Raw genomic sequence first — 18383 nt, forward strand, 5'->3', positions numbered from 1 at the left:
TTGCCATTATATCTAAGAGATCCTCATTCTACCATCTCAAAATCTTTGATAAGGAAAACAAGAGCATGCAGTCAAGACAAGGGAAACTAGTAATTTGGCTTATTATAAACAGACACAATTGTTTCATTTGTTTGCCTTCTTTCCAGCACACATCATACATTATGACAATCTGCTTCAAAACAGCAGGCAAAAAACCTAAATCACATTCTAATTGTGTTCTTTACCTGAGAAGCTCAAGAAGGAAAGAGCAAAAAGAAAATACCAAACAAGGCCATTCTTACAGCTTGTAGAAACATCTGAAGATACTGTACCTTAAAGCAGAGTTATTCACACAATTAGCTGCAATAGCCAGCTTTTGTTTTACTGTGAGGTTTAATACACTAGTAATTTGCAGGTGTACAACAGGAGACTGAGGACAGATTTGGACTCATGTACACCCACCTTCCGTCACATGCCACCCTTTTTGATTTCAGTGGAGTGCTTTCACATTTATAATGCAGAGACAGTTTAAGGTCCAGCTTGAGTTACAACACTCATCTTCCTTCTCATTAGCTATTGTCCTTTTACACATAGCTCTGAATAGGTGCTGGCATATCAAATGCTTCCTATAATTCCTTAGCTCTTATGCAGGCAGTTTTGGTTACACTGATCCAAATTTTCAGGAAATACCAAATGAGTCACTTTATTTTTCATTTCCCAAAACTCTGTCTCACTAGGTTTGGGAGGGCTAGGGAAGACCCAGGAATTATCTTCCAAAGAGCTCTTTCCATAGGAGTTGTGTTCCTGAAATGGCAAGTCACAAACTGGGAGTCTCTCATCAGAACACGACTGGGAAGACACAGCGTTGCCGAAAACTTGATCACTTGGTGCACACAGCCTCTTTTTGCACACTGTTCCAGAAGCTGTGAGATGTTCGTTTGTGAAGTCTCTTTCAAGGTCTTCAATACATTGAATAGGTGCACAGGATGATACTGCAGAAAGCACAGCAGGTTAACATTAAACATAAAACGTGTTCAAAACTCTGATGTACTTTTAATATTACAACATGCAGAACAGATTACTAAGTGAAAGCCTGTGCTTCTGGTGATTCATTTAGCTTCAGTGACAATTCATTTTCAAGAACCTGAGCACACTTACAGAAGAAGGTACATAGCCAATCTTTCCCCTACAAGGGATTTGGGATTTCTGGAAAAAAAGGGAAGAGCAATAATCTCTTATTGTCAAGTTTTTATACTTCTTCCAAAAATCACAGCATGAAAACAGGCTTTTCAACCACTGTGCTGCAGCATACTGGTGTGCTGTGAATGGTCTGCAGGTGTGCCATGGGAGTCTGTGGGAGGATCATATATTAGCAGGTCATTGGGGGATGTGAGCCCCTGGCCAGCAGTACAATGGGCCTTGTCAATTCTCAAAAAACCGATGATGTGCCTTGACAATTCTAGCTCCTCAGTGTGCCATGCGATGAAAAAAGCTGAAAAATCACTGTTCTACAGCCTCTCCATTGTGAAGGCTGGCTATTGAAAAGTCAGAAGGACACTGGGCACTGCTTGACGAGAAGGACATTTTAAAATAAGACAATAAGGGCATCTGATGCTTAGAGGTTGGGGCAGCCTTTTCCTTCCTCTGAAATCGCATTCATGTGATAGAATAGCCAGCATAACACAGAGTATAAAAAATGGATCTGTGGGGGTATCCAGAAAACTACAGGCCAGTTAACTTAATGTCACTTCCATCCTATAATGCATAACTAATTTACAGAACTGACTGCAAGCAGATGTAGCAATGGCCATTAGCTTACATACTATACATGGAAGCCACCTTCCTGGCCTCTAAAAAGCTGCTGTTGAGGGTCAGGGGACAGTGGAGCAGGATGTGTGTGGGACAGAACAGTGGCATGGGATGTGGAGCAGGTAGGGAATACCAGAAGCCAGGAGGAGAACCACGAGTAGAACAAGGAAACTTATGGTGAGAAAATTGTGCATTCAGGACATTGCTTGGCATCTCAATGGTACATTTTCAAGTCCTTTGGCACAGGTGCCAATTTCAGAGTCAAATCGCATAGTTTTGGTAGAAGCTCAGCAATTTCAAATGTGAATTCTTTAAGAACTCTCAGGCAGATGTCATCTGAACCTGGTGGCCTATTTCTCATAGCTGATCTGATAGGGTTTATCACTAGAGGTACTTGAAAATTGTGTTATTTAACTGAGAAGCAAACCCATTGTGTTCAGTAAAACTTAGGCTACAATCCTATCTTACTAACAGGAAACAAAATACATCTACGTATTGCCTCTACTTCACTACATGCAACTGTCCTCCCTGATGGGCAGTCATATTTGAGGGTTTCAGAGGCATGTACTGCATTGGGTGTGCACCTGGTGTACATGTGCTGGAAACTCACAGTCAAGCACACCTCCCCCCACTATTTCCACATAGGTATTACCTATCCATTATATTCCAGAAAGAAATGCCTTCTGTGTAGGCATTTCATTGGGTATGAAGAGGCTCTTAGGCTAAAAAAATTTATCCCATTACAAGACTAAGAAAAATGTAGTTAAGTGCACTTTTGTAAAAAACAAAAACACTACTCAGAAGAATGCATTTGAAAAACAACATGTCTTCTGGTACTTTTTCTAGTTGTGGTAAAAGGTCAAATACAAGTAAACCTAACACCTCAGCCTCGTACAAATAAGCAACACTTGACTGAAGAAAAAAGCCACAAGAGAATACAGCATGAAAACCCCCATCAGCAACACCTTGACATGTGAAGCTGACCAGTGTGCAATAGAAGTTCAGAGAGAAAAATGGGGTTTGTATAATACCAATTGGGTTTTTCAGCTTCAATTGATGAGGTTTTGATAAAGATACAATAGCCACCTACACTCCCAAATGCTCTATGTTCTGAAGGCTTCATCTTGCAAACCCTAACTTACCTTTCTTGGTTGCAGATGGAATCAGTTTCAGTTTCCTTAGCACTTCGGCTTGCACCTCAGTCACTAGATGCAAATTAGACATCTCCCTCCTCAGTTCCCAGTATGCTTGCTGAAGGTTTTCACTGAAACACATTTTAAAGTTAAATTTCAGATGCCTTATATTTTTTTTCAATTTCTATTGCTGCTATCCTTAATTAGTTTAGACAGCTAGTAAAAGCTTACTACTACTGTAGCTCACCACAAAAAAAACATCCCCAACATTGCTACATATAAAATATTAAGAGCATTAGGCTAGGAGATCATTAGCTTTGCCCCCTCCAAGCACTTAGCATTTTTTTTAAAGTAAAAGAATACACAGTGCAATGTGTATAAAGCACTTTTATCAACAGCTGATGTTGGTGACAGCTGGGAAATCCTAACTGCCTTAATAAATCAAAGGTCCACCAAGGCCAGTAGTCAATTTTCAACAGCAGCCAACCTTTAGGGTCTCAAACAGGGCAGGATGGTGACCATCCCCTGCCACCTGCTCCTAGAATCTAGCTTTCAAAAGTACAGTTTTTCTGTACATGGAGTCTCTAACCACCAAGTCAGCACTGATAGGCCTCCACATATTTGTCTCAGCTTTTAAAAAAGCTATACTAACCAACAGCCTTCAACACAACTCAGAGTAGGGAATTTCAAGTGATTAAAATTGAGAAATTAAATTGAGTGATTAAAATATCAAGGGTATTGAGAACAAAACAGCTAGTATTATAATGCCGTTGTACAAATCTATGGTAAGGCCACACCTGGAGTATTGTGTCCAGTTCTGGTCGCCGCAACTCAAAAAAGACATAGTGGAAATGGAAAAGGTGCAAAAGAGAGCGACTAAGATGATTACGGGGCTGGAGCACCTTCCTTATGAGGAAAGGCTACGGCGTTTGGGCCTCTTCAGCCTAGAAAAGAGACGCCTGAGGGGGGACATGATTGAGACATACAAAATTATGCAGGGAATGGACAGAGTGGATAGGGAGATGCTCTTTACACTCTCACATAATACCAGAACCAGGGGACATCCACTAAAATTGAGTGTTGGGCGGGTTAGGACAGACAAAAGAAAATATTTCTTTACTCGGCGTGTGGTCGGTCTGTGGAACTCCTTGCCACAGGATGTGGTGCTGGCGTCTAGCCTAGACGCCTTTAAAAGGGGATTGGACAAGTTTCTGGAGGAAAAATCCATTATGGGGTACAAGCCATGATGTGTATGCGCAACCTCCTGATTTTAGAAATGGGTTAAGTCAGAATGCCAGATGTAGGGGAGGGCACCAGGATGAGGTCTCTTGTTATCTGGTGTGCTCCCTGGGGCATTTGGTGGGCCGCTGTGAGATACAGGAAGCTGGACTAGATGGGCCTATGGCCTGATCCAGTGGGGCTGTTCTTATGTTCTTATGTAAAATCAGTCCCTATGTAATAACTCAGCGCCACTTCACATATTATAGGAAACAAATGTGTTTCTATACAGTCACATATTTGAAGATACGCAGCCAACACAACACTGGGCGCTGCATTTTACAGAGGCGCTCTCACAATTTTTATGAGAAAGGTTTTCTCCCAAGGAATATTCCCTTTATCAGTCACCAGAAAATAAGAAAACTTCAAGCTCATTACAAATTGGAGTCTTTTGAAAACATTGCTTCAGGTACTGAAAGGTGTCCTCCACCCTGTCCTTCCATGGAAGTACAGAGAAAGAAATATCAGGCAACAGGCTGGGACCCTACTTTATAGCCAAGTTGCAAGTATATCTTCAGTGGCAGCGTTTGGTTACAGGTGTGGTATTCAGTGCATCCAACAGCTTTGAGATAATCCCAGATTTATAGACAGAACAATTTCTGGCTTCATGGCCACATGATGATGTAAGCTCTTTAAAAGGGCTGTCACACAGAGTGAGGACTGAGAAGTTGATTCAGGTCTCCCTTGGATTTCAGCCCATACTACTGCAACCTTACCTATTATCTGCCCATATCACACAAGTCTCTTGCCTAAACTACTGCACACAGTTTGAACAGAAAACCATCACTAGCAATGACAGTTATTTCCTCAGGTGGCAGAAGCCTGAACAAATCATTTTTCCTGATGCTGAATTTAGCCTGCATTTTAGGTTAATTTTTTTTAAGTACAAAAAAGAATTGGATAGCTTTACTGATTTCATCTGAAGTCAAATTTCATGTGCAAAACTGGTATTGTTGGTTCTGCCTGTCAGGCACACAAGTTTGGTTTCCCAAGAAGCAGAATTTTGTTTTTAGATCTATACTAAACTCAGATTCTTTCTATAAACAAGGCATAGCAAAGTCTTTAGACTTGAAGACAATTTTGAAGGATCTACAGAACTTTAAACCTAGAAAGAAGTTTCAAGATGAGATACAACGTTTTTCTGTAGTCACTGGCATACCTTGGGGGGGGGGGTCAACAAAAACAAGTGCTTCTGGGCGCCCCTCCAAGCTGTGCTGCCCCAAGAGCTACCCACACCCACTGCCTCCCCATCCAGAGGCATTCCAAGGCCCTTAAAACATCACTTCTGGTTTTTCAGAAGTTACATTTTAAGGCCTTCAGGAGGTCATGCGATGGGTAGGGCGGTATTTCCAGGCTTGCTCTGGGGCGGGGCAGAGCAGCGCCCAGGATTGCCACTACCTGTAGCTGTGAACACATGAAAGTTGTATCTATTGGTATTTTCTTTGAATAGTCTGCTTTCCATTATTATCAACATTTTCTCTCTTCAGAAGCTGTATTTTAGTTGTTCACTATAAAAAAGGAGTATAAATGCTGCTTTGTCTTAGCGACTTATTGCTGTATGAAAGATTTGATCTTTCATACAGATGAAATCCAATGAAACCACTGCCATTTATTTTGTGAAATCGTCAGGAAACATTCCTTTTACCAACAGAACTGCACAACACTATCCACAGGAAAGCTTAGTTAAGTAACTATTCATATTTGATCAAAGAATCTCTTGTGACAATGAACATGTGCAAAATATTTCACAAATGCATTAGGTAAGTGAATATTGACATTCATATTGAACCAAAGAGCACTTGCTGGAACATACATTTAAAAAAATCTTCCCTAGCTGCGAAAAGAGCTGCAGACTTCTTTTCACAGTCAATGCGAATTCCATAAAATAGTGTGTTTTACAATACACAGACTTCTATGTGCCAATTTACATAAAAGTTGATTACCAGAGAACAGCTTTTTAAAAAAATAATCCTTATCTAAGAATGAGGGAACAATAAATTCACTTGCCAAACAGCTATCCAAATATGTTACAGACAAGTCACAAAAATATTTTTCAGTACATTTAATCAATTAAAAGAGCCAATTAAAGTAATCCTTGCAATATTCTTAAGACTATTAATAATGTCTTATGTATTGCTTCCTATACTGCTTCCTTCCCTTTCTGTAACATCAGCAAAAAAAATACAAATGACCACTCCACTTATAACCAAGTCCTACTTCTCCCTCAAGTGGAAAACAAGGAAAAGACATATTTGAGGACAGAAAACAGAACATACAGAATTCCATAATTCATGGAAAACATTTCATATATGGCATTCTATAGTTAATTTGTCATTCAGACAATACAGTTAGTTCTACTCTGCCTTTCGGTCCACATGGGATTCACAAGACACAAACAAAGAAACACCACGCAATATAATATGTAATAAGCAATAAAGAAACATTCACATACACTGGGCAGAAGAAGCAGCAAAAAAAGAAAAACCAACACAAACAGCAGAGAAATAAGCCAAATGCCTAGGAGTAAGTACCATAAATCAATTTATTCCTAAAGATTTCAGGTACAAAAACTGTTTTCCTTCACTGACTATAAGCACCAGGAAGACAGGTCTCCCTAAGGAGTTCTCTAGCCTTGGAACTGCCACTGAAGATGGAGCATTGCAGCTGCCACAGCAAGAAGCTGTATCAGATCATCCACCACATCTCTGACAGCAGGGGACACAGAACAGAGCCTCTATAGATCACCCTAAGAACACTGAACCAGTCCTAATGTAGAAGCAAAACAGCATTTTCAGTTGGGCTTAAAAACCTAATGGAAGCCAGTGAAGCTGCAGTATATGTTCTGCACAGTCTGTCATGACAGCACCCTGGCAATCACATTCAGGAGCCTCCAAGCACCCTCCAAAGGCAGCTCCAATATGGATGCCACAAGGACATGAATGACCCTTGCAGGTATCTTATTAGTCATAAGGATTAATTCCTTATGGGTATTAATTCCATAGTGAAGTTAAAATAAATTCATCCATACCTATTAAGGTATCCATACCTATTAATCCATAAGGATTAATTCTTTATGGGTATTAATTCCATAGTGAAAATAAATTCATCCATACCTATGAATGTTGTGATGTTGGACAAGCTCTCCATTTATTAAAGTTCCTTTATTGGACTCAGCCTGAAAAGATATAATTTAACATTGTGAACATTTTACTATTGGTTTTTGAAAAATCCAGTTGCCCCTCAGACAAAGTTAGTTAAGGTTTTTCAAGATTACAAATGAATCAAAGATTTAAAAAACCTTGACTATTCTCTGATCCCAGTACTAGGCATTATAAAATAATGTGGAAAAGCTGAAAGATGTATCATACGGGACCAATGTTTTAAAATTAACAAGGGCAGGGGAAAAAAAGCCTACAAAAAAAGATTCCCAATTGACCTAAGCAAATCAACCAATTTGTACTGACTGCAAGAAGCACAGCCAGACAACATCCTATAAGTTCAAACAAGACGCGCAAATCTCGCCAGGCAAGAAGCTTGGTGAGGCTAGTATTGCTCACAACATCTGCTTGACTCTTTAGGTCTACCCCATATATTGATACGTCTTTGTACATGTTAAGTGTCTTAGAACTACTATATAAATGATGATTGGTCTGCCACTCCACATATACACAAAAGCTATTCACAGTCTAAAGTAAACCCCACATTTCACAGAACAGGAAAAACATTTATCGTTTGCTACTACAATTTAAAATTTTATGTGTTAGTTGTAAGAGAGTTAAGACTTTTCTAACTTCTAAGTAAGAATTTTTTAACTTCCTAGAAGTCAGGTATTCTAGCCCAAAGAATTTAAATCTTAACCTTAATATAAACTCAAACACAGTTATTCTAAATATATTAACCCAAGTCATATCACATTTTGCAGATGGGAGTTTCCCAATATGAAATAGCATGAGCAAAAAGAATGAAGTAATGAAATGATGCTTTACCATATGCTCTATGCTCCTATAGAGAAAAAAACTAGAAGACTTATTCGTCAGTAGTCCTACTGAAATCAAGAGGACAACACAATAAGTGTTATGAATTATATGCTCTGTTCAGCAAATTTTAAGCTGCAGATTGACAAAATGCCAGCTCTCCTTGCAGGGAAAAGGACTAACATCCAATCAAGCCAACATCTTGCACTCAGCACCACCTAGTGGAACTTATCCAAATCTTCATACTAGGACAAAATCAATCCATCTATTTTCTGCTGCCTAAGAAACTGAAAACAAACCAAGCGATGTCTATTTAACACACCAAACAACCGATGATGGCAATCAGAAGTTTGGCCTACCTAGAGCAACAAAATGATCTAAAGCTTCAGAAAGCTTTCATTTACAAATTAGTTGAAAGTAGCATTAAATATTGCCAATGCAGGTTGCTTTTCCTAAGAGAAGCAATTCAACTATCTTGAATGGCCAAGACTTTGCAATACTGAGGAACACAAACCTGACCCATTCCAATTACACAGGCCTGCAAAACAGGGTCAGAATTTTTTCCTCAAAATTTAAGATGTTTTATATGAATTTGGGGTACGGATTCCAAAAATAGCATGTTTTGTTCTATTATGTCTAGTTTCAGAGATGCAGCGTAGCCTCATTAGTGAATGGTTCAAGCTGCTTCCTTGTAAGGAAGCCATGACGTGGAACTGTTTTAAATCCAGCTTAAACACACACCTTCCAAAATGTACAGTAATCCAATTATGAAAATTTTATGAGGATCAGGCTCAAACAGTCGGGGGAAAAACAAAATCCACTGAATCCTCCTCATGCAAAATACTACTGGTTGGTCAAAGTAAATTGAAGTTGCTTGACATGTCACATGAAAAAGAACATTCAGGAGTAGTTTATTACAAAAGTCTGCTGTTCAAAGCAGTCAAACAACTCACTGAGAGTGACAGAGTCTTAAGTATGCTTAAAGTAGCTCTTTGGATCCTTGCCAATATTATTTGAATAACATCCCAGAAACAAAGTGATATTATTAGAATACAGGACCAGCCTATTTATACACGGATTTTTTTTATACACGCATTTGACTCAACACAAATGGCCCCTGCAAATGAGAAGGAATGTGCTGATCCCTGGAGAAGGGGAAAAATGCATCCCTTTAAAATCAGTTTTAAAAACTGAGCAGTCCTTTAACAATAGCTTCTTAATGAGAGGGGGGGCAGCTGGCTGACAATCCACCAATCCTTCTCTCTCCAGGCGATCCCTCCCTTCCCCCTGAGCACGTGAAAGAAAGGTAATCACTTTGCATTGGTGAAGGGTGGGGCTGAGTGAAGTGCCTTTCTAAGCTTTTGGAGGAGGACTGATTGATGGATTGTCTTCTTAATGACTCTTATCTTGCATCACAAAGGTCAGCAAAGCTGTTTTTAAATCACCAGAGCAAAGAAACTGTTTTTTAAATTGATTTGCTATAGTGAGTTTTTTGCCATCCAGTTTTTTGCCATCCAATTTGTCACCAGTTTTTGAGTGCTTGGAAAGGAACCCACTCAAATAACGAGGCTCAACCTGTATGAAGCACACAAACATTCCTCAAGTCTGTTTAACCCATTTCTGCCCAGTGCACAGGTGTATATATTTGGTCCCTGTTCCATACATACAGTCAGTTGGCATCCTTCAGTTCCGGAAGACTATAGTATCGCACTCTGTATAGTGGTTCCATAACAGTGTCCTCTCCAGTGCACGAACCCTGGGTAAGGTAGATATGGAGGATAGACTGTTTCCCATGCAGCAAATCCCCCCTCTCCACGTCGCTGAAATGGTCCAATGGAAAGGCAGAAGCCAGTACAGTTGGTTCCAGCGGCATCGCAGGAGTTGCCAGAACGTGACTGTGTTCAGCCATGAACTGCTGTTCATCACACTGTTCCCCTGCACCACACTGTTCCCCTGCATCACACTGTTCCCCTGCACATGCCCGATCTCATCTAATCTTGGAAGCTAAGCAGGGTCAGGCCTGGTTAGTACTTGGATGGGAGACCGCCTCAGAATACCGGGTGCTGTAGGCTTACACCATAGTCTTTCCAGACTGAAGGTTGCCAACCATTCCATATATGCAATCTTGTGCATAAATGGTTTAATGTTACAATGTAATGCAGCATCCCACCCAATCTCCCTATGAGAATCTGTAACGAAGCAATACCTTTTGCATACATTTTTGTAGTTCTCCCCTCAGATCACTACATTCTTCCCTCAGGTTCTCTAAATCCTGCTCCAAACTATGCACCTTTAGGGCATTATTCAATCGCTCGATTTCCCAACTAGACGGGTTACAATTCAGAGTCTTCATCACTGCAAAGGGATAAGAATTGCCTGATTATTCAATCATAATATATTCCAGCATTAAGTATCATAGACTTACACGGAACTATAGACCTACAGCAAGCATATATTACCATCTTGTGGGAATGAATTCCATGTTAATTCTTCAAAGGCATCAGTTCCCCAACAAAACAACACACCTACTATTCCAAAAGATTTTCTCTCTCATGTTGTAATGGATCTTTCCATTACATTACATTCAGCCATTACATTACCATCACCACTTTTATTCCATCTGAATAATGGAAGTCACCACTTTTATTCTATCCTCTACTTTGGTCACCAGTTTTTGTCCTTGACATACAAAAAGGACCTACCACATCTGGGACATCTCTCTGTATCAAGGGAGAACTATCTCATTCACTCTTTCAGAACATATGTTTCAGTATCAGTTAGTAATCACACTTGTAGATAACACAATGGAACCTACTTCTGAAGCAAGCACAGGATTGTGCCACAACTCATCCACCTTAGATTGACGGCTTCTACTATTACCACACATAGATATTTTAATTCTCTTAAAGATGCATTTTTGTGCGTGACTGTGCATACATCAGCACATACATAAGTAATTCTTCCTATTACACCTGAAACTTTTCATGGGGAGGTGTTGGTTTCTACATTCTTATTACCAATTTATAACTAAAAACAGTATACAATATTGAGACTATCCTTTCTAAAATATGAGTCATCTCAGACTTGAGGCTCTTGAACACGTTTTATTTTTCTTATTTGCCCCATGTGCAACTCCACAATCTGCTTAAGCAGAATTTGCTTTGGGGCTACTGGATCATCCTGCTCTGACACCAGTCACTACTCATGTCAGGGAAGGGGCATGACAACTGGTTTGGAAGAACACCTGAGCATGTTTGAAAACTCTTGGTATGCCAAGCAATCCAGTGATTTAGGGAAGTCACTTCTAGAGAAAAGGGACACTGAATGATCCTGTGATAATTCCCACCCCAGACCAACAAATGTAGAATCTACATTCACAATATAGCTTCCTCCTTATCTTGTTGAACTGGAAACAAATGAAAAACTATTTTCCTCCTCCAAATATAGTATCAAGCTCTGAAGAATTTGCACAAAAGATGCTGATCATATTGAAAATGTCACCAGCAAATGGAAAGACACTTTGTTTTGCTTCTGTATCATGTATTGCAACAATATCCTGTTATGCAAATAGAATGCTTTAGCAGAAAGCACACAGTTGGCCACAGAATTTTGCACTCTTTAATGAAGCTCTGTAATCAGGTGTATGCATTTACACACTTTGTTGACAAATAATGTGCACCTTGCTGAGTTTCTGCTTCAGTTCTTAGCTGTAGGAGCTCCACTTCTTTAGACTGCAACTGCTCATTCAACAATTTCAGGGATTCATTGCTCTCTTTTGTCTAGTATGAAGAAGGAACACAGTCAGGACATTGTCCCTTTAGCTTGTCAGTCAATAAAATCCAGATTCCTGAATCTTAAAACAAGCACAGCTAACTTGGCTCTCGATACAGAGATGGCCAAAATGTCAGGTGTTCATTTTATTTTTATTGTGGTGAACACACAAGTCGAGATCAGTTATATACAGTCAAAATCCTCCACCCTGAGAAGTCAGTAGCTTGTTCTAAGAAGGCACAACACCAGATCCTGTGACCACTGGGCAAGTACAAAACATTGAGTTAACATGCAGGTTTTCAAAACTAATCTTCATTTCTTTTAGCTTTATTTTTTTTAATTTAATTTTTTTTCTGCATTCCAACTATCCTGCAAGATCAACACTGAATTACAAATGAAGAAATTCTTCATAATTAAATATTGCAATTTCCTGCATAGTATATCTATGAAAGATAGATAAAATGTAAAATACAATCTCTTGTTTGTTCTGTAATTAAGATAATCTACACTTCCTTGCTTTGTTTTGAAGTGCAGCACATTTATCCCAGAAGGCATCAACCTGGAGATGTAACAAACCCACTATTTAAAATCTAATCTTTGGGCAAGTACATTAAACTCTTCTGTTGAAGGCAACATTATTTTACAGCTTACCTTTAGCTGGATCATGCACATTGTTTTAATGTATTGGATCAACTAATCATTAGTCATTCAATAATACACCTTGATTGTGTTATAAAAATGCAATAAACTTTTGACACTACACTTAAGAAGAATGCCAGAGTCCTTTTAACTTGCTACAAAAACATACCATTTTATCCAGCCTATTTTTCAGATTATCTCGTTCAATACACGCCTCTCGATATGCTTGGTAGGCTCTGTTAACCTGCTCACGCCCTACAGAGCTTGTGGTTTCTTCCAAATGGGCACCAAGAAGCTACAAAATAAGATTACATTTTCACTAACTTTATTATTCAAGTATTATCTAAGTGTACTATTAATGCTGAACATTTGAAGTTAACTAAATTCTGACAAGATATTTCATAATCAGCAACATTAGACAGTAAAATTACATCATAAGTTTTGAAAAATCAAGCAGGTACACATACAACTGTCTACGTTCTCTCTTGTTTTTTTAATTCTCCTACTTCTCTCAGGAACTAGTTCCAAGCCACGGCCAGTCCCAGAGGTGGTGGGGTTCAACATAAAACATGTTTAGGGGGCCCACCCCATGGTCATAAGAACATAACATAAGAACAGCCCCACTGGATTAGGCCATAGGCCCATCGAGTCCAGCTTCCTGCATCTCACAGCAGCCCACCAAATGCCCCAGGGATCACACCAGACAACAAGAGACCTGCATCCTGGTGCCCTCCCTTGCATCTGGCATTCTGACATAGCCCATTTCTAAAATCAGGAGGTTGCACATACACATCATGGCTTGTAACCCATAATGGATTTTTCCTCCAGAAACTTGTCCAGTCCCCTTTTAAAGGCATCCAGGCCAGATGCCGTCACCACATCCTGTGGCAAGGAGTTCCACAGACCAACCACACGCTGAGTAAAGAAATATTTTCTTTTGTCTGTCCTAACCCGCCCAACACTCAATTTTAGTGGATGTCCCCTGGTTCTGGTGTTGTGTGAGAGGGTAAAGAGCATCTCTCTATCCACTCTGTCCATCCCCTGCATAATTTTGTATGTCTCAATCATGTCCCCCCTCAGGCGCTACTTTTCTAGGCTGAAGAGGCCCAAACGCCATAGCCTTTCCTCATAAGGAAGGTGCCCCAGCCCCGTAATCATCTTAGTCGCTCTCTTTTGCACCTTTTCCAGTAACCGGTCCCCCAGTTACTGAGAATCAGCCAGAAAAAGGTGGCAGTGACATGACGACAACACCATCAACTGCTTCCAGGAGGCCCAATTTCAAGCCAATCAGACCAGGGGTGGGCAGGAGAGCCCATGCAGAAACACTCCGCTGGTACTCTGGCCTCACGAATATCATCTGCAGAACGAGGTCCCAGCTGCAGCAGCAGGCGCTCCACTCACTGCCCTAGCATGGAGCCCCATCACTCATGGGGCCCAATTCAGCAAAATCAGCTGAATCTACCTAAAGCTGGCCCTAGTGCAAGCACACAAAAAATAGCATTTTCTTTTCAAAACTTAAAAATTGCTATTTTTAAAAAGGAAATGTTAGCTTCACCATTTGGAAAGAGAGCATATTTTGGTAACAAGCCTAGAGAGCTAGTCACCTTTTCCTCCAATAATCGTAATCTTTTCTTTAAGAAAGAGTTCTCCCTTTCTGTTTCCTTCAGTCGCTTTTTGATATCTTCATAAGCAGTGACAAGTGCAAAATGTGATGCAACAGATTCTTCTCCTGTATACGCAGGAACAGGAATTTCTCCATCTCTTTTATGATGGGTGTCAGCTTTTTCATGGTTCAAAATGTCAATGTCATCTTCAGCTAACTCATCCATGGCACCTGGATACAAAACAAAATGTTATTAAATGCCACAAATGCATATCACAAGCATTTAAAAATCATTAACATTTGAGAATCAGGTAACATCATATAAAGAGGCATATGTTAAATTTTCTCCTTTACTTCAAAAAATTATCCCAATCTTAAACCCAAAAGTTCTTATTACCAATACTTTACCATCAGCTAAAACTCACTTCATAATCTCACATTTTCTTTGAGTTCGCATAGGTTTCTAGAAAATCTCTGCCAGTGTGTATGGAATACTTCTACCATGGGAAACAGATGTGGAGACACTGAAGAGATCAGCATAACCTGGAGTTCATATATTACAAGATTTTTTTGAACTCTTATTCTAAATCAGTCAGGTGATTCCACTTCCTTGTTCAACTTCAGTGAAGAATTTCAAATAATGGTTAGGTTAATAGTTAATTTTTCTCAGGTCTGGTTCTGGGTTCACTTTGATTCTTGTTTCAAAATTTACACCTCTTGAGGAAGTTAATAGTCTAAAGATCAAAGAGGAAATAGGTGACCACGGGAATTTCCTTGTCTTGCAAGATTCCTTTTTGCATAGCTAGATCACTTAATATTTACACGATGAGATGTAACTGCTGAATTTTGGATCCCAATTTAGAACTCGCCCATGATCTGTCAAATGCCAAGGAAAAATCTCCAAACTGCTGTCATGAAGTACAAGCTTATGATGCAAACATTGTAAATAAACTTCAAAACTCATCAACTCCATTTATAAAGTGAAACTAATGAGAAATATTTTAAATTATAACATGACCTATTTGAGAAAAATGTAGAGAATGTATCTCCAAAGGTTTAAGAGTAATTCCTTTGTTGGAGCCTCCTAATCATAGTGTTTTGGAAGAAAGCCTGTATGTAAGAGAAACCTCTAAGCAGAACACTTGGTCAGAAAGCTGCTTTGTGCAAATTGGTATCCAAGGAGAAGAGCTGAAAGCAGACTACATATGTTCGTGTCGGATTTTTAAATACACACACAAACACCCCTCAGTCCTCAACCTCCAAAGTTGGTGGATGTGATGCTGAATATTTGTAATCCAATTTACGTGACTCAATTGATTATTCCCAGGAAGAAGCACCAGATATCTTTGTTTTGTACAGAAATAAAATGGGTATGATAAAAAAAGGTATGAGATGTGATTTTGAGGCCATTTCTTCATATAAGATTTTCTTTTTCTATATTCAGAGATGGCCTCTGGATAGGGAAATTGTGATCTATATTGCCATAGATCACAAGTCAATCACACTGGAAGCTTTCTAAAGAAAAGTCTTTAGAAAAGCAGAAAGCTTGTTTCTATGTTTTCTATGCAGAAAGCTACATGAATGATCACACTATCAGTTGCAACTTCCCACATTTGTGACTGCAAACATACACAACTCTCACACTTTCAGGAAGTTTGCAAGGCACAAAGCAGATCACAACTGGCAGCATGACATGCCATTTTGAAAAGACTGACCCAGCTATTCACTAACATCCTAGAAGGGGAATAGAAAGATCTAGTTCTCACAAACACAGTGATAAATATGTACCTGGACTGTGGCACTTCAGGCCACAGGCTCACCTGACTGAGTACTTCTCTGTAAGAATATAAAAATACACAATTTTTAAAAAATGCTCTGTGCATAGAAAAGGAGCATCTCAGGAAAAAAAGCTAGGCTGGAATACTTATCCATAATATGCTAGTATGGATTATGAAGAAACGCAGGAAGAACAGGGGAAACTGCCACAGTGACCATGACCAAATTAGCATTGTCAGCTAACTGATCAGCAGCTGCTCTTCAAGCTTTGATGCAGCAGTCTTTCCCAGCCTAAACTAGACCCGGAGCAACTGATCCATAGGAACCTGATCAAAAGTTTTAAATGGGTCTTTTTTACCCAGCATGTGGTTAATCTGTGGAACTCCTTGCCACAGGATGTGATGATGGCGTCTGGCCTGGATGCCTTTAAAATGGGATTGGACAGATATGTGGAGGAAAACTTCATCACAGATTACAAGCCATGATGGGTATACGCAACCTCCTCATTTTAGAAGTAGGTTATCTCTGACATGCCAGATGCAAGGGAGTGGCAACAGGATACAGGTATCTTGTTGTGTGCTCCCAAAGGCATCTGGTGGGCAACTGTGAGATACAAGAAGCTGGACTGGATTGTCCTTTGGCCTGATCCAGCAAGGCTCCTCTTATGTTAATACAGGGCATGGGTTCTTCCACCAGGCAAGAACGGACAAGGCTGCTTCATGCACTTGCAAGCTGGAGCTGTGGTGGCATGGAGCACTTTTGCTGCTGGAAGCCCATCCCTTCTGTCGTCTCCTTATCTAATGGAGACAGACACAGCAAGATGGTCGAAGCCAGCACAACTCAACCCCACAAGCGCATCCACTAAAACAGAGTTGGGAGAGTTAGAACAGACAAACGAAGATATTTCTTCACCCAGCATGCAATTAGTCTGTGAAACTCCTTGCCACAGGATGTGGTGACAGCACCTGGCCCGGACACCTTTATAAGGGGATTGGGCAGATTTCTGGAGGAAAATGGGTCAGAAGCCGTGATGGGAATGTGCAACCACCTGGTTTAAGAAGTAGGCTACCTCACTTAGCACCAGAACCAGGGGACGTCCACTCAAATCGAGGGTTGGGAGAGTTAGAACAAAGAAAATATTTCTTTAACCAGCATCTGTGGAACTCCTTGCCACAGGATGTGGCGAAAATATCTGGCCTGGATGCCTTTAAAATGGGATTGGACAGATTTCTGGAGGAAAAGCCCATCAGAAGTCACAGGCTGTGAGGGGTGTGTGCAACCTCCTGGTTTAGAAGTAGACTACCTCATACGGCACCAGAACCAGGAGACAGCCACTCAAACTGAGTTTTGGGAGAGTTAGGGCAGAGAAAAGAAAATATTTCTTTGCCAGCATCTGTGGAACTCCTTGCCACGGGATGAGATGATGGCATCTGGCCCAGAAGCCTTGAAAAGGGGACTAGACAGATTCCTGGAGGAAAAGTCCACCACAGGTTCAAAGCTGAGATGAGCATGTGCATGCAACTGGCCTGTGGAACTCCTTGCCACAGGATGAGGTGTTGGCAGCTGGCCATCCACCACAGGTTAAAAGCCATGATGGGAACATGCAGCCTCCTGGGTTTTAGAAGTAGGCTACCTCAGAATGCTGGTAAAGGGCACCAGGATGCAGGTGTGCCCCCTGAGGCACCTGGTGGGCCACTGTGGGCCACAGCAGGCTGGACCAGATGGGTCCTGGGCCTGACCCAGCAGGGCTCTCCTTGGGAGGCCAGCGTGGGGCTGGGCAGGAGGGGCTGGGGCACCCCAGCAGCAGCAGGGATGGGCAGGGAAGAGCACCAGCTGAAGGAGCCCCGAGGGGGGCAGCGGGTGGGAGGGGGGCGAGTGACTGACAGGGGCAGGCAGAGGCGGGGCTCTGCGTGGGGAGCGGATTACCTTCAGACGACCAGCTCCTCAAGGAAGTGGGCGGGGCCTTCGCGGACTACTTTCAAGTGACCACCGCGGAGGGAGACAGGGGCAAAGCACCACAACCTCGTCTCGTCCTCCGCCGCCACCAAGCAGGTAAGCGGCCGCGGGACAGCTCTCTTTCCCTTTCACCTCTAACATTCTAGGAAGTCAACCATCCCCCCCACGCCCTTTCACCTCACGTGACAAGCATAACGTGTACCGGCATGAGTGGCTTAAAATGGCCTCCTCCCTCGAGGCATGCCGGGATATGTAGTCTTGCGATTCCATGAGGGTGTGATTGGGAGTCCTGTTTCCCAGGATGGAACGCGGGGAGGGGAAATAGAGCATGCCGGGAGGTGTAGTCCTGCAGATGGCCGCGGTCCTGTCAGAACGTCGCAGGCCTCTCTTCACGTTCTAAAGCTGTGCAATGAAGTCAGGGCCTTGAGAGCGCGCGCTGTCTCGTAGTGGAGACGGGCTGGTACT

At 41.2% G+C, this 18383-nt stretch overlaps 1 protein-coding gene across 1 annotated transcript; it reads right to left on the reverse strand.

Annotated features, from left to right (window-relative positions):
* Positions 1 to 353: 353 nt before the first annotated feature.
* On the reverse strand, positions 354 to 18085 carry AZI2 (5-azacytidine induced 2). Its single transcript, XM_066627350.1, has 8 exons — positions 17889 to 18085; positions 14188 to 14417; positions 12753 to 12878; positions 11853 to 11952; positions 10380 to 10528; positions 7313 to 7374; positions 2931 to 3052; positions 354 to 971 (listed from the first exon to the last, which is right to left on the reverse strand). The coding sequence occupies exons 2-8, from the start codon at positions 14410 to 14412 to the stop codon at positions 616 to 618; spliced, it is 1140 nt and encodes a 379-aa protein (XP_066483447.1). The 5' UTR covers positions 14413 to 14417; positions 17889 to 18085; the 3' UTR covers positions 354 to 615.
* Between the last annotated feature and the right edge of the window lie 298 nt (positions 18086 to 18383).

The sequence above is a fragment of the Tiliqua scincoides genome, chromosome 5 (genome assembly GCF_035046505.1).
Source record: "Tiliqua scincoides isolate rTilSci1 chromosome 5, rTilSci1.hap2, whole genome shotgun sequence".
NCBI classification, from domain to species: domain Eukaryota; kingdom Metazoa; phylum Chordata; class Lepidosauria; order Squamata; family Scincidae; genus Tiliqua; species Tiliqua scincoides.

Coding starts and splice junctions, on each gene's coding strand:
- AZI2 (XM_066627350.1), bottom strand. CDS start 14,412: ATGGATGAGTTAGCTGAAGATGACATTGACATTTTGAACCATGAAAAA. Junction 3,053..7,312: donor CAACATCACAACATTCATAG/GTATGGATGAAT, acceptor AATGTGTTTCAG/TGAAAACCTTCAGCAAGCAT. Junction 972..2,930: donor TCCATCTGCAACCAAGAAAG/GTAAGTTAGGGT, acceptor TGCTTTCTGCAG/TATCATCCTGTGCACCTATT.